We start from the raw sequence: 15,649 nt of genomic DNA, 5'->3' as shown, positions 1-15,649 counted from the left end.
AGACCTGTGTTCTTTCTTTTACAACGTACGCACACTTGAAGACTTATCTCAGCACTTCACAAGCCATGCCAGCTTTTGAATTCTCGCAAGAAGTCAAAGGCATGTTATGCCAGTAGCCTCATTGTAAATTTAAGCGTGGATTGAAATTCTCGACGTCTGAGGGCAGCAATTCAACTCAATCGCCAACTACGCTGATATTGTGCTCTCATTAGATTCAATATTCTGCGGTCATTCAGTTTTTCTCCCGCATGCAACGTTTTTCAAGGTCCGCTTCTGATTAGGCACTTAAGGCTTTCGCCTCAATAAACGTAATTATGGAGAACTAAAGAGAACCAAAGCTGAATGAAAGGGAAATAATGTTGGTAGGACACGCAAGTGAATCAGACAAGTAAGAACTGTAGATGAAATGTTAGTGTTAAATTTAAAAGTTAAATTTTAAAGTGAATTTTAACTGTTAGTTGCAAGGAAATCAAACAGGTAATAATGGTGACTCAAATGCTAAGCGACTTACAGTGAATGAGATATTAAGATCGATTAAACAAATCAAGCGTGAATTGTAGTGATTTGAAGCAATAAATGTATTCTAGTAAATGAAATGTTAAAGTTAAATCAGATGAATCAAAGGTGAGTGAAATGTGAATTATCAGGCAAATGAAAAGAAAAAAAGTCACAGTTTCGCCGCAAGGCCGAAGCTGAATGCGATAGCAAGAAACTAATGCTATATGAAGTGACGCTCGCCAATGGATACTCTCAGTTTGAACAGCGCTCCTGTTGCAAAGGCGGCCGAAGCAGCGAAGGAAACTAGCGTGCTTCAAGTGTCGAGCTGTGACACTTGATAGTTCGCGCTCATCTTCTGTTTGTTCGTTTAGCGGCGTCCCTTGAGCTCGAGTGGCTTTCGTACGCTCCGTAACATGAGCGCGGACATCACGGTGAAAGCGTGAAACATCCCTCTTCCCCTCAGCACAAGAAAACCGCGCGAGCAGACAGCGGAAGGGCAAGGTTCTCCTTGCGCAAGTATAAGAAGAAGTGAGCGAGCTCGCCCACGACTTTTAAATGCGCCTGTCGCGCTCCTAACGCCATCTCGCTGGTAATGAAGAAACGCTTATAAGGGCAGCCGTCTCTGAGTCCGTCCAGTGGTAAAGGGTGTGTATATAACGCTCGCCGTTAGCTACCCGAAGGATCTGCGTTTCGTGGCGTAGTGGCTAGCGCCACTCGCTGCGGAGCAAGAGGTCCCTGGTTTGATTCCGCGCTTCGGAAGCATTTTTCGGAATTATTTTTCTTTGGGGCTTTTTTATATATATATACATACTTATGCATATACGGTGCATGACGGCGGCGACGGCGACGGCAAAATCCAGCCGAGACTGTCCATATAATTGCTATCGCAATAAAATGAAAAAAAATTAGCGTAGCGTGCAGCAGAGGCACAATGCTAAAGAGACAGCGGGGCTGATGGCCACCTCGGTAGTCACCCTGGCGGTTGATGTTTTGCTAAGTTTTTCCAATTTTCTCTTTCTTCCTCTGTGTATTTCTTTTTCTCTCTTCTCTCTCTTCTTCTTTTTTGTGCATATGTCTTTTTTGCCTCTGTTTATTTCTATGTCTTTCTTTCTCGCTCCCTCTCTCTATATCTCGCTTCCTTTTTCTTTATATATCTAACTCTCGCTCTCTATGTCTTTCTATCTCTTTCTTCGATTCTTTCCTTCTCTCTCTTCCTGCCTTTCGTTCTCTCTAGTTCTCTGTATTCATATGCTAGGCTTTACTCTCTCCCCTGCTCTTTTCTCACCTGCTCACCGTCACACCTGTCCTCCTCATCCTATGTTCTATTTTCCACCTCCTTGCTATGCTATGCTCCGCTAGCATTCCGGGATAGCTGAGTAGTTAAGATGTTCGTATTCGGATCGTGGGCGCGCGGGTGCCAATCTCGCCTCGCGAAGCAATTTTTAGATGTGAAGCAGCTTTTGCAAGGGGCTGTGTCCAACCTTCCCTCACGCGTCCGCTTCCCCACTGCGCATGCGCCAACTCTTCCCCTCTCCTCGTGTGAACGCGAGGAGGTGGGAGGAGGTTGGTTGCAGGAGGCGGCGTGAGCGCTGTCTCCACTTCGTTTCTCGTCTCACGTTTCTCTCTCTCCGCCGCAGCTGTGCGCATAAAATCAACGCCACCTAGACAAACTTCAGTTTGTCTAGGTAGCGTTGATAAAATACGGCTCGCTCCCGTTGCACACTCCTTCGCAACGGCGCTATCGATGCTCGCGAAGCTGAACGTAAACGGCTACGCACGAATCTCTAAGCTGCGTGGCAATGCGAAGCGGAAGCGCAGCGGCAACATCGAGCTGGGGGGGGGGGGGGGTAACATTGCGGTACACAACATATACACAACTGCACACACAAATGAAACACACACGGAAACATACAAATGGAGCAACAATGGAAACACAAGTGAACACACAGCGCTGCTTCGCATCCCCACATGGTTCCCTTTAGTGGGAGTTTCTTCATAATTTCTCACTATCTCTATCCTTATGTTTTTTTTCTTTCTGTCTCTTTCCATCTCTGTCACGGTATTCGTTGCCTCGTCCATCAGATTTATTGCATCCCGTGCCGAAAAATTGGCGCACGTGTTCTGGGAGCGAAGCACAAGATGAAGACGACGACAACGAAAAAAATCACAGCATATCCACGGAGTGAATGATGATGAGTGGGCGAAGCTGCGGAGGTTCATCGGTAAACCGTGAATCTTCCGTGAATTCTGCCCAACCGACGTGAGATCGGGCGCGTTTATACTAAAGGTTCGATGAGTTATGACGACTTGCAGCTCACTTTATTTTACATGTACGCTGTGAATTTTCATTGTTTAGAAAACCATTGCTTTAGAAAAATCTGGCGTCTTTCGTTAAGCAGCTGGCGTCTTTTCGTTTTGCTTTAGAAACATCTGGCGTTCTTTCGTTTTGCTTTCACAAAACATCAGGCGTCTTTCGTTGGTTTATTTCATCAATCAACGGCGTTTTGAACAAAATTTTTATTCTTTAATCACGCACAGGAGATATCTCACCAGGCACTACCTTGGAGGTAAACAATGGCTGCTAATGGGAATGAGAGACAGAAGAAGTCGGCTTTTAGCTAACACTTACACTTCTACTTCTACTAACGTTTCCTACTGGAACATGCCAATGGCTGCTAATGGGGAATGAGAGACAGAAGAATTCGGCTTTTAGTTAACGCGCACGCTGCGAATTTTTTATTGTTCAACAACGCACAGGAAAAATCTCCCACCGGCACCACCTTGGAGGTCAAAGCGTGAGACTTGTTACGGACTACGACTACTACTACTGCTACTACTACGACGACGACGACTACGAGGGACGAACGGGTGCCGCCTTAAGGAGCTTCGCCCCTAAAAATTGAATACCAAGATAGTGCTAGAGTGTACACAGGGGTCCAATATTAAAGGGAAAATCGGAGCGTGTGGCGGCAGCTCGGCGCCACCGCCGGCCAGCGGTGCAACGAGTTTTGCGCAGGCGCAGTGCGCGCTGTGAGTCGTGCTCTTCCGTCGTCTGCTGCCGTCTGCTTCTGCGCTGCGAATCGTCGCGAAGCGAACCGTTGACGCGACGAAAGAGCACCGGGCACGGTGCTCACTGTGCCTGCACGAATCTCGTTGCAGCTGACGGCCGGCGGTGGTGCTGAGCTGCCGCCACACGCTCCGATGTTCCCTTTAACAGTGGACCCCTGTGTACACTCTAAGAGTGCGATCCGGTTCACGAAGACAATCATTTCTGATCGCTGCTCACAGACTGAGCGCCGCCTTAAATGGCTCGGCTCTTAATAAGAGTGAATGAAATGTTATACTTAATTAAGTGAGTTAGTGGCTCGTTAAGAATAGGCTTTTGCCTGCTCTCGATAGCGTTAGCTGAATTGACTAAGCTTGTGTTACTGAGTGTACAACATAAGACAATTACAGTGCCGTTGGCACGGCTGTTATTTGCTACGTGAGTGGAACGTCCTTCTTTGTTTTTCCCCATTCACTTCTGTCACAGTTAAGGAGCAATATCGCTCTAATTGAGGGCGCTGAAGGTGCATCAACACATGACGAGAGGCCAAACAGCTGCTTATTAGGTGGTTTCGCAATGGAAGCCAGTGGTCTCGCCATTTATAGCTCTCTGTAAGTAACTAATCAAGCAATTAATCATTTTTCTTTAATTTGAAGACTGGCGTGAAGTGTCTTACTCTGTGACCCAACTGGTGCGACAGTTTCTTTTTTCGGCGTTGTTTTAAACCTGTTTACAATACAAGATACAGGGAGATCTGTGAACACTAAATGAAAATGCGTGACTAAAGTTTCTAAAGCGCAGTTCGTGAAAGCATAGGATTACAGCCTTCTCTGTATAGACTACTTACGCCTCAGCGCCTAGGGTCCACGGCATTTAAAGGCTCGCATGGTGCGTAACAGACGTGCATTAAACTCAGTCACGATGTCCGCATCCAGGAGCTTCCTCCTCAGAGCGACCGGCATGCTGGTGAAGCCGCAGACCAGGACGTTTCGTAACAGTTGCTGGTAGTCCAAGTCATCGTAGGCGTTCACCGTGTATCGTACAGCAGCACACAAAGAGGAATGAGTACCAGCCTCATAATCGAAAGACATCGTTGCTGAACCCCTCCCCTTCTATCTACTACTACCTCAAGGCGGCTGGCCCACCGGTTGTCCAGGGCTCAACTAAGTCGCGTTGACCTACACGTAGACCTTCGCGTCTTTCCAAGACTCAACCGCTCCCCCCCCCCACCCCCTATAGTAAACGTTGATGTAGCAGTAGCTTTGTTTCAGCGTGTCGTCTGTTGCAGCAAACTCGGACGCAACACCACTCAATTGCCTCTACGCCATTTCGGCGAGCATCGATGATGTTTGCCTTGGCCTAAATAAAGAAGGACTTCTCATAACCCGCGCCATGTCACAATTGAGGCACAGAAAGTTTCGGACAGCGATGCCTTTCTTGACGTTTTTTTTTTTTTTCATGTCGTTTCTTTTTACCCAACTTGCCCTACTTGCAACCGTGTTGAAATGCGTAGATGGGCTGAAAGCGGTAATGCCGATGGACCGAATGCGTGAGTGTCTGCGCTTCCGAGTGAACGGTAGAATCAGAGGGTGCAGCGTGAGAATGCGATTGAGGCCGGTGGTATTTTTCAGAAAGCAACTGATCGCTTTCACTTAACAGGCTACTGGGCAAAAGTAGCTAGTGATGCACGATGAATTATAGTACACCTCTAACCACAAGTAGTGCTCAAGTATTTAGGGGCTATGAATAAATTAGTCAAACCGGACTATCTGCGCAACGAAAGCTAGGGTGCAAAAAATAAACTTGTCACTGTCGTGATACACAATTTGGAAGTTTTTTCATGCAAGGTTCATTTCAGAACCATGCATACTACATCGATGACTGGAAAAAGTGCATGCGCTAATTGGTGCTGATATGGTATGCGGCTTTCTTTGGTGGAAAGGGGGAGGGAAAAGGGAGCGCCACCTCTGCCCCTCTGTAAAACACTCTGCGGAGTCTAGCGTGTATATTAAAACTACGCATTTTTGTTGTCCACTCATTTGGTCCTAAATCAGAGAGAATTATTGTCCCATGTTACTGGCAATTTGCTAATCTTGTTACCCTTCATAATATACAATAACATTACAAAAGCAACAAGTTTTGGACTGTGCAAGGAATTGCAAGAAAATAACACTGCTCGAATTGAAGAGAATTCACAGCATTACCACTGGACGATCACGTACTTTCCTTAGTCCCGTTAAAACGTTAGTTATGGGCTGGCTACTAAATCGGTACGTAAAAAAGTAAGATATTGGACCCAAGGGACGACTTCACTACTGTCACTTCCAATATGAAAGGAACTGCTCGAAGCAATGGGGACAATACAGGTTGAATATCGTGCCTCATTCGCCAATCAGCTACCTTTCAAATTGTGTCGATGATGTTCAGTTTTTGTCTTGTTAGCTAACTTGAACATCTGAAAAAAGAGACGTTCTACCAATGAGTCAACTTTACTGAGACCTAGAAAAAATAACAGTAACTGTGCGAGCTAATAAACATGCATAGCTTGTGTTAGCAGTACTAGCGACGTGCACTGATACCACTCTCAACATGATGCGAGGAGCACTGACTGACGCTTCAGAGCAAACGACCGTGGCGCTCAACTATCTCGTAAAACACCCGTGAATCACCGTTCTTTTCGAGTTCAACGCGAGTTTCCAGTGAGTAGGGCAAGATTAAGCATGCAGATCATTCCTCGATGACCAGGACTGACGTCCAAAAGGCGTCAATTGATACATGCGCCTTATGTGCGAGTGACCTCTTGGTAAGAGGTCGACTCCCGCTTCTCAATCGGTTTCGCGCAAATGCCCGCTTCAACGATGATTAGTCAAAGGTAAACAAACAAACCGGTCGCGAAAGCTGTGCCTTTGTTAACTGCACGTACTGGAAGATCGGGGCCGCCGGAAAGACGTTACGGACGCATCGCCTTGAACACCGCGCTGTAGTGGAGATGCCCGTTAAACGCAGAAATACGGTTACAGGGGACCGAGGATTGCATGCGAACGACACTTGTGGAATTTAGAGATATGTAATTATACCGACTATTTGAAATGGAGCTCTGATATAGTACTTTAAACATGTTGCAAAATCGCTTGCAGTGCACATAAAATGAGTCATGCATTAAGTGTACGTAAGCCTAGTTTGCTCAGCCAAAACTGTTATTGTACTACTCAAAACACCATGTCTTTTCTAAAAGGGACAAATTTGAGGCGTGAGTTTTGTTATTATGATGTTGCAGTGTTTACCAGTCTACTTATTATGTAATACTAGCTAATTAGGGTATTCTAGAAACAGAATTTGCGCGTTTTAGGTGTCTGAATAGGTGATGCTTACCGACTCATAATATTGTATGCCATTGTTCAGTTACACAGTTAAAAATTTTGTTTGCTATTAGCATCAGCAGATTTCAACCATTTCTTTTTAAATGCGAAGCATTTCTTAGCGAACTTTTGCGACTTTGATCTATCTATCTATCTATCTATCTATCTATCTATCTATCTATCTATCTATCTATCTATCTATCTATCTATCTATCTATCTATCTATCTATCTATCTATCTATCTATCTATCTATCTATCTATCTATCTATCTATCTATCTTCGCCTTTAAGAGTTAAGCTTCGCCTTTAAGAGTTGAACGCAATAGCAAAATCCGGTCCCTAGTGCGCACTTCAACCATTAAGTGCATACTTATTAATGTGTGTTGTTACACACATACGCACACGCACACAGACACACACACGCGCGCGCGCTATGTATAAAAATTACACCATCTCCCGCTAAAGGGGACCATGAGGCGATGCGAAGCCGGAGCACTTGCACGATCGCGTTCCGTTGGCGTTCGTTGGGCATGCTACCGACCTCGCGTCGTGGAACGCGAAGAGGGACGCTACGCGCGTCGTATCTTCCATCTAGCCTGGCCGTTAATTCTCACAGGGCGAGCGGGGAACGCGGCCTACAGGCGGGCGAGAGGGGGGCAGCGTAGGAGAGGAGAGAGAAGGGGAGGGGACGCGCATGCGCTCGAGCTCATCGCGGCGTTGAGCAGGGGAGAATTTCGGCATGTCTAGCCCGCGTTTCAGAGGAAGAGTGGAAAGGGGGAGGGGAGAAGGGGAGAGGGAAAGTGGAGAGGGGAAGAGGAGAGGGAAAGTGGAGAGGGGAAGGGGAGAGGGAAAGTGGAGAGGAGGTGTGGAGAGGGGAGAGGAGGTGTGTGGAGAGGGTATGCGCATGCGCAGTAAGGGTGGTCAGAACGCACACCACCACCACCACCACCACCACCACCGGATTGAGCTCCGCCTTAAGATACTTCGCATCTAATATAGTAATGGTACAGGTTTTCGATCTAAAGCACTTCCCTGCGCTAGAGTCGAGACATATTTCTCACAATGCCTCTCAGATGGGAGCACATTATTTAATGTTTGCTGTTTGCTTGATCAACGCCTCCTCTAGAAAGGAGGCGTTGACTTAGAGGAGGCGATGGCGTGATATGTTTTCCGCTAGATGGACAGAGTTCTTCATTTTTGGAGCTGTTTGAAAGTTCGCGTGTGTTTTTAGCGGCGATGGCTACACTAACCCGGATTTTTTTTATGCATGGCTTCGCGCAAAAAACGTAGTTTGATGGCCTCGCCTATTCGCCTAGGAATCGCCGAATGGGCTCATTTTCGTCGTGACACCTTCCGAAGAAAATGCGTTAAGGAGACTCCTTCCAATACATGACATTTATGTACAGTGTTTTTTCCCGGAGCAATTGCTAGTAACATGGTGGCTTTGTGGTAGGGCACATACTTGCCACGCAAACGGCCCGGGTTCGATCTTCAATGGAAACGAAGATTTTAAGTGCGAAGCATTTCTTAGCGAACTTCTGCGACTTTGAGCGTATCTATCTATCTATCTATCTATCTATCTATCTATCTATCTATCTATCTATCTATCTATCTATCTATCTATCTATCTATCTATCTATCTATCTATCTATCTAGCCGCCTACGACTTTGTGCTCTCCTGGCTGTTTCGTTAATCGGATGCATACCAAAAATGGTATGGGAGAACATGACCGTATTAAGAACATAAATGACAGGTCATAACATGAAAATCATGACATGCATGTCATGAACAGCATGATTTACATTCCACGACCTTGGGGCTCCTGCGGTCATTCCGTTAATTTCATATATACCAAAATTAAATTGCTGTGACAAGAGTTCATGACGAACATAATCACAGGTTCTAACGTGCAAATCATGACACGCATGTCATGTGCGGCATGATTTACATGAAATGGTCTCGTAGCACTCGCGGCCGCTTAAATGAATGGATATATATACGAAAATTGGTATGACAAGACATTTCTGTATTTCGAACATAACTGACTTGTGTTAACTTGACAATCATGACATACATGTCATGTACGACATGATTTACATGCCACGCTCATGGCGCACTCGCGGCCGTTTCGCTAGATTGATATACACCAAAATAGGTATTGCCCGATGTGACTGTATGAAGAACATGAATAACAGGTGGTAACATGAAAACCATGACGTGCATGTCATGTACGTCATGATTTACATGCAACGCTCATGATGAATTCGCGGTCGTTTCGCTTGCTTGATATACACCAAAACTGGTATTGCGCGACGCGACTGTATGAGAACGTAAACGAGAGGTGGTAACATGAAAATCATGATATGCAAGTCATGTACGACATGATTTGCTCATGGTGCATTCGCGGCCGTTGCGCTAGATTGATATGCACCGAAATTGGTATTGCGTGATGTTACTTTATGAAGAACATGAATAACTGTTGGTAACATGAAAACCATGATATGCATGTCATGTATGTCATGTTTTACATACCACGCTCATGGTGCATTAGCGGCCGTTTCGCTAGCTTGATGTTTACCAAAATTGGCATTGCGCGACGCGACTGCATCGAGAACGTAAACGGGAGGTGGTCACATGAAAATAATGACATGCAAGTAATGTATGACATGATTTGCTCATGGTGCATTCGCGGCCGTTTTGCTAGCTTGATATACACCACAATTGGTATGGCGTGACGCGACTGTATGGCAAACATAAATGCCATGCGGGATCTTAAAATCATAATATGCATATCATTTACGGCATGATTTACATGCCACACTCATTGTCCGATCGCTAACGTTTCGCTAGATTGATATACACCAAAGTTTGTATTGCTCGACGCGACTGTATGACGAATATAAGTGGCAAGTGCTAATATGAAAACCATGACATGCATGTAATGTATGGCATGATTTACATGCCATACTCATGGTACGCGCGCGGCTATTTCGCTCGTTTGATATACACCAAAATTGGTATTGCGAGATGTGACTGCATGACTAATATATAAGACAGGTCCCAACATGCGATTCATGTTATGCATGTCATGTACGATATGATTTACATGACACTGTCATGGTGCGCTTCCGGCCGTTTTGTTAACTGGATATATACCAAAACTGGTGTGGCATGACACCAGGGCGTGATGAACCTAAACGACAGGTCATGCATGCCAGAATATACATCTCATTGGCATGGGATATACTAGATTGTGGATGCATGCGTGCATGGCAAACATGCGATATATGGTGAACTAGATGCCATGGAATGAATGATTTCATTTGGCTCAAATTCAAACAAGGCGATGTATGCAGCTCTTTGCTGGCTGCTTCGCATTACATCGATTCCCACAGTGCGTGGGATCTGTAGGATTTTTTTTCTTCTAAAAGCACCAATGACACAATTCCGAAACCAGTTCATCGCATCACTTTCTGTGGGTTCTATTCTTGATATTTTTCGTTATTTACAGTGTGTGTGTGCGTGCGTGTTTGTGTGTTTCTGTCTGCGTGCGTCTGTGTGCGTCTGTATGTGTGCGTGTTTGCGCGCGTCTGTGTGTGTGTGCCTGTGCGTGCGTCTGTGTTTTGTGCGTGCGTGCATGTGTGCGCGCGTGCGCGCGTGTGTGTATGTTTGTGTACGTGCCCGTGTGCGTGCGTGCGTGCGTGCGTGCGTGCGTGCGTGCGTGTGTGTGTGTGTGTGTGTGTGTGTGTGTGTGTGTGTGTGTGTGTGTGTGTGTGTGTGTGTGTGTGTGTGTGTGTGTGCTTGCGCACTCCGCTCTGTCCTACTGTCATGTGGGCAAAGCATGTAAGCATGCTCTAACACTAAGAGTGTCGATGATCCCTGATAATATTCGACTGTCGGACCAACTTAACAAAAATGGTACAACGTAGGAATACTAATGCAATATCTCAGGCTCTGAACAGGTTGATCAGCCTTTGCATGAATGTCAGACTAGATCAAACAGAATGAAAAAGACAAGCTCTGAAAAGCAACAGAAATAACGCCCGTAAAATGGAGAGGATTTCTAATGTAACTCGTCAAACTGATGCAGAACAAGCCACGTTGGCCATATTGTCACATGCCTAAGTGCCAGTTTCCCTGAACCCAAAGCAACAAGAGGAAGATTAAAGGCAGGTATGGCAACCACTCTATGAGAGATGGTATGCTACCCTGTACTGGGAAAGAGATAAGATAATCTGAAAGTTAGAGGTAGAGTGAAAGAGAGAGGGGGAAGCACAAAAACAAAGCAAACAAGAAGCAGCCCGACGGTTTGTTAGCATCTGAAAGTGCGTGTAATAATAAGAATATCTGGGGTTTTACGTGCCAAAACAACGATATGAGGCACGCCGTAGTTGAGGGCTCCGGACATTTCGACCATTTGATGTTTTAAAGACGATAGTCTTTCTTGGGGAACTTAAACGGAGAAATTTTGGTCTGTCTTTCTGTCTGTCTTTCTGTTTGTCGGCACGTCACCCGATTCAGCCACCCGGCCAAAGTCGAACCACTTGCTTACCGCCCACCAATATTGAAGTGGTACGGCTGTTCATACTTGTGAACGTTGTCGATCAAAAAGTAAATATTACGCATATCTGAGGCGCAAAATCATTAGTTAAGTATTAAGTCGTGTGTTTCTTTCATAGAAAATACATAGATACGCAATTTTAAAGACATTAGTTTCTTAAGCTGCGCTGAAAATGCGACTGCGCTGAAACTTGTCTTCCTCCGTGCCCTCTGCACAAGCTCAGGTTGTGTTTCGGTTTCGGTTGAGTATTGCATTGTACGAATGACAGGGGGCGCCGCTCTGGCATTCCTGTTTTAAACAGGCGACGTGTAAATAAGAGAGTTTGTGGAGAGTACCCGTTGAGTGCGGACGTTTCTTCTCCTTCGGCGCATCGCGCCAAACAGCGTGTTCGGGCTGGCCGGCGTCCCCACCGGTCGCGTTGGTCACCGCCGGTCTTCGCCTGCCGCTGCGCCGGGACTACCAGCCCGCAACACAGCACTATGTTTCCCGACGTATTGCCAGATGGCGTCCATATCTCACGCAGCGCCTCTTCCATCGTCTTTAGACGACATTTGCAGCGAAGCACGCAGATACGCGGCCAATTTTTTTAACGTGCACTGACATCGCATAGTACACGGGCCCTCCAGCATTTCGCCTCCAGCGAAATGCGACCGCCGCGAGCGGGATCGCACCCGCGACCTTCGGGTCACCAGCCGAGCACCGTTACCCCACGCGCTTGTGTGCGTGTGTTCGTGCGTGCGTGCGAGTAACATGACTTACTCGCAGTAACATGACCTGATGATCTTGCTTTGAGTATCTTTTTCTGCAGTACTTCAAAAAACGCCAGGCCTGCGCTGAAAGCGCAGCACGGTCACAGCGAAACCTGGAAGAGGGACATTTTTAGAGCTCGTTATAAACTCTCTTGTGGCTACTAATACAAGTACATTAGCAACGTACCCACTACGCCACAAATCAATTTTTGAGCAGTTGGTAAGCACCCACCACGACATTATTCGTTATTCTCCGGAGAAGCGAGGTATCATCTGTAAGGCATTATGTGCATTTTCTTGATGCGATGGTTGATGACGATGAAGAAATATGGCTGAACCTTTTGTAATGGGTTGGAAGCTTCAAACGTCCCACTAGTTACGTATTTCATATTGTGTGACGCCCGGTCGTTATTTAACTGTCCCACCACGCTTTGTAACACACGTTAACCGGAGACACGGAGAGCGAGAGAGAGGTAATTAACCTTATTGAGAGCCTGAGGAAATGGACCGTGAGAGTCTTATGGGCTTTGTTGGCAACCAATAGAAGTGCACTTGCGAGGAACCCACTACGCTATAAATCATCATAATTTTTGTGAGGTAGGGAAGCAGCCGCTATGCAATTTTTCTTCATTCTGCGGAGAACCGTGGTACTCGCTAAACACCTGTAAGTCATTATGTGCACTTTGTTGATGCTGTGGCTGATGACGATGAAAAATTGTCGCGGAGGTCTTTGTAATGGGTTGGAAGCATTCAACAACCCACTCGTTGCGCAATTCGCATTGTGTGACGCCCGGCTACAGAATTCGCGTTTGTGTGACGCCTGGTTGTTATTTTACTCTTCTGCCACACTAAATTACATTTGTTAATGTGGTTCCTTCCCCACATGAAGCCTGTATAGGGTCTTTTTGCAAAGCATTTTCAAGCAAAAAAAAAAAAACCGGCATGGCCCTGAGGTAGAACACTGGGCTCCCACGCAGCGGGCCCAGGTTCGAACCTCGTTCCATCTTGGAAATTTTTTTCTTATTTCCTTTTTTTTCTTATTTCGTGCGATAGCGGTTACGGACACCGGCGGCGGCAGAGGCGGCGGCGGCGGACAACTAAGGCATCAAAAACGGCCGTTGAAATGATCTCATAACAGCTTTCGCTGTATTATGTTTCCAGTAAAATATCGTGAGCGCAACTGTGCGCACCAAACTAAATTCGTGGATGAAGTTTCTAACTCGTCGTTTGCAAAACGCAGGGGAGTACAGATTTCGCTGTACGTAGCATACTTACGTCTTAGCGCCCAAGGTTCCATGTTCTGAAAGGCCCGCATGGTACGTAGCAGGCCCGCGTTGCACTCGGGCGCGATGTCCGCACTCAAGAGCTTTCTCCTCAGAGCGACTGGCATGTTGGCGAAGCCACCGGCTAGGGCATTTCGTAGCAATTGGAGGTAGTCCAATTCGTCGCCGGCGTTGTCACTACCGCCCTCTTTTTCGGTGACATCCGTACCGTCTTGCTGCGCTCGCACGCACTGAACCGTGAAGCGTAGCAGCACACAGACCAGCACGAGTTCCATCTTCATATTCGAAAGAACTGTACGTTGCACTCTCTCTCTTCACAATATACTACCTCCCGACGTTTGACTCACCGGCGGTCGAGGGTTCATCCAGGACGCGTCGACCTTGCGTATCTCTCCGAAGGAAACCTTCCCCTCGTAATCGCTGTTTCAGTAGTCGTTTTGTTTCAACGTTTCGTGTCTCGCAGGAAAGGCGCACGCAACACCACTCAATCAACGCGACGCCCCATGGGCGAGCATCGAAGGTGTTCGTCGATGTCGCTAGAAGAAAGAAAGGCCCTACCAACACTCGCGTCGCGCGACTGTCGAGGCGTGAAAAGACAGCGAAGCCCTTCTTGTCGGAACGTCAGCGAAACATGACGACGCGCGCAAAGACGCGGTAACACCGATGGACGGAGTGCGTCAGTGTCCGGGCTTGGGAGTGAACGGTAGCACTTTAAAAGGTGCGGCGGTGGTATAAGGCCGGTGGTATTCTTCAGAAGTCAACTGAACGCGTCCGCCTGACTCGGTTAATATCACTGACGATGCAAGGTGACGGAAAGTACACCGACTGGTCAATCCGATCACCCAGCAAATATGGGTTTGGTGCGCGTCACGGAAGACAGGACGACATGCTTCAACACGCCTCGCTCCATTGACGAACGCAGATTTCAAGGCGCGAGTACACATGCACCGGACAAGACGTTCGAGAGTGCCGCCTCAGAGTGAGATAGAGAGCAGGCTTGATCCACTCAAAGAGCTGGGATAGCCCTTCACTTCTTTCTTCATCGTCCCTTGCCCTTTCGTCAAAGCTCACTCCGCATCGGCATTTCCCTCGTATCCAACGATTTTCACGCAAGTGGGTATTATGGTGTTTGGTGATTCAATATGTCTTTCCTTGTTTTCCTTACTGCATCATCACCGGCATCTCGCGCAAGCGGCAGGCTGCCAGTCCGGTCGTCTTTGAGTTCACCCTCCCTCGTTGAGCAGATGTAGAAGGTTTGCCCTTCGTTATACGTTCTCGAGAAGGAAAATCACTCGCAGAAAAAGATATAAAGGGCAACGGTTCTCTTTTGCTTCACTTAATCCGCGTTTTATTATTTACATACAAGCTTTCCTAGGATCTACTCGCCGTGGGGACTTTGCGTCTACGACATTGCGTTGCTGACGCGTGGGTTTACTTCTCGGCTACTGCGGGTGCATTTTCATGGAGGCAGCATGCAAAAAAAAAAAAAAGCGACCACGTAGTTTTGTACGAATAGACTACAAAATTAGTTGAAATTGATCCGGAGCCCCACATTACCGCGTAATTCGTAATCATTTGTCAGTGTTTGTACACAAAACCCCCTTTTTTTTCCTTGTGTACTATCAAATGACGTGCTCTGTAACGAAGGCAAACAGCTAAAAGACAAAGTTACAGCATGTGAGGTGCATTATAATAATGTGAGTTTCAGAAATCGGAACCCGGATTTGCCTTTATGTTTGCTTTCTGTTATTACGTTATTCGGACAGTGGCGTCTCCATTTTCAGCTAGGGGCTTGTAAATGATCTGTGCGGCAATGAAGTTAGAAAAACAAATGTTCGGCGTTCGTGCATCAAACTGCACTCTTAATCAGGTCCTGCTTAAAGTGGCAATCTATAGCCCGGAAACGAGGCGAAAATTCTAACGCCTATAGACTGTTTGTTTAGCCGGCACAACCTGTAGGCGGCGCCACCCGTAGCCGTCCCGCGGCGTAGTAGTTTTCTCAGCAGCTCATCTCATAGGCAGGACTCAAATAGGCCGGAGATTTTTCGTCTCGAATCCCGGCTAGTTACAAGGCCGGCTATGGAAATCTCCTCGCTCCGCCTGAGCCTAGCTACAGTGTGTCCCAGCTGCGGCACGTCCTAGCTATAGGCGG

The 15,649-nt window shown here is 46.8% G+C and overlaps 1 protein-coding gene across 1 annotated transcript in view; it reads right to left on the bottom strand.

The window, feature by feature from the left end:
• LOC125759105 (uncharacterized) overlaps positions 1-13,772 on the bottom strand; it is a 39,698-nt gene extending 25,926 nt beyond the window's left edge. The window contains exon 1 of the mRNA XM_049417384.1: positions 13,490-13,772. Coding sequence (XP_049273341.1) covers positions 13,490-13,772 — 283 coding nt within the window. The remainder of the gene's footprint in view (positions 1-13,489) is intronic.
• Positions 13,773-15,649: the final 1,877 nt, after the last annotated feature.

The sequence above is a fragment of the Rhipicephalus sanguineus genome, chromosome 7 (assembly GCF_013339695.2).
Source record: "Rhipicephalus sanguineus isolate Rsan-2018 chromosome 7, BIME_Rsan_1.4, whole genome shotgun sequence".
NCBI lineage: Eukaryota > Metazoa > Arthropoda > Arachnida > Ixodida > Ixodidae > Rhipicephalus > Rhipicephalus sanguineus.
The sequence above is the reverse complement of the archived record's forward strand: the minus strand, read 5'-3'. Positions and strand labels throughout refer to the sequence as shown.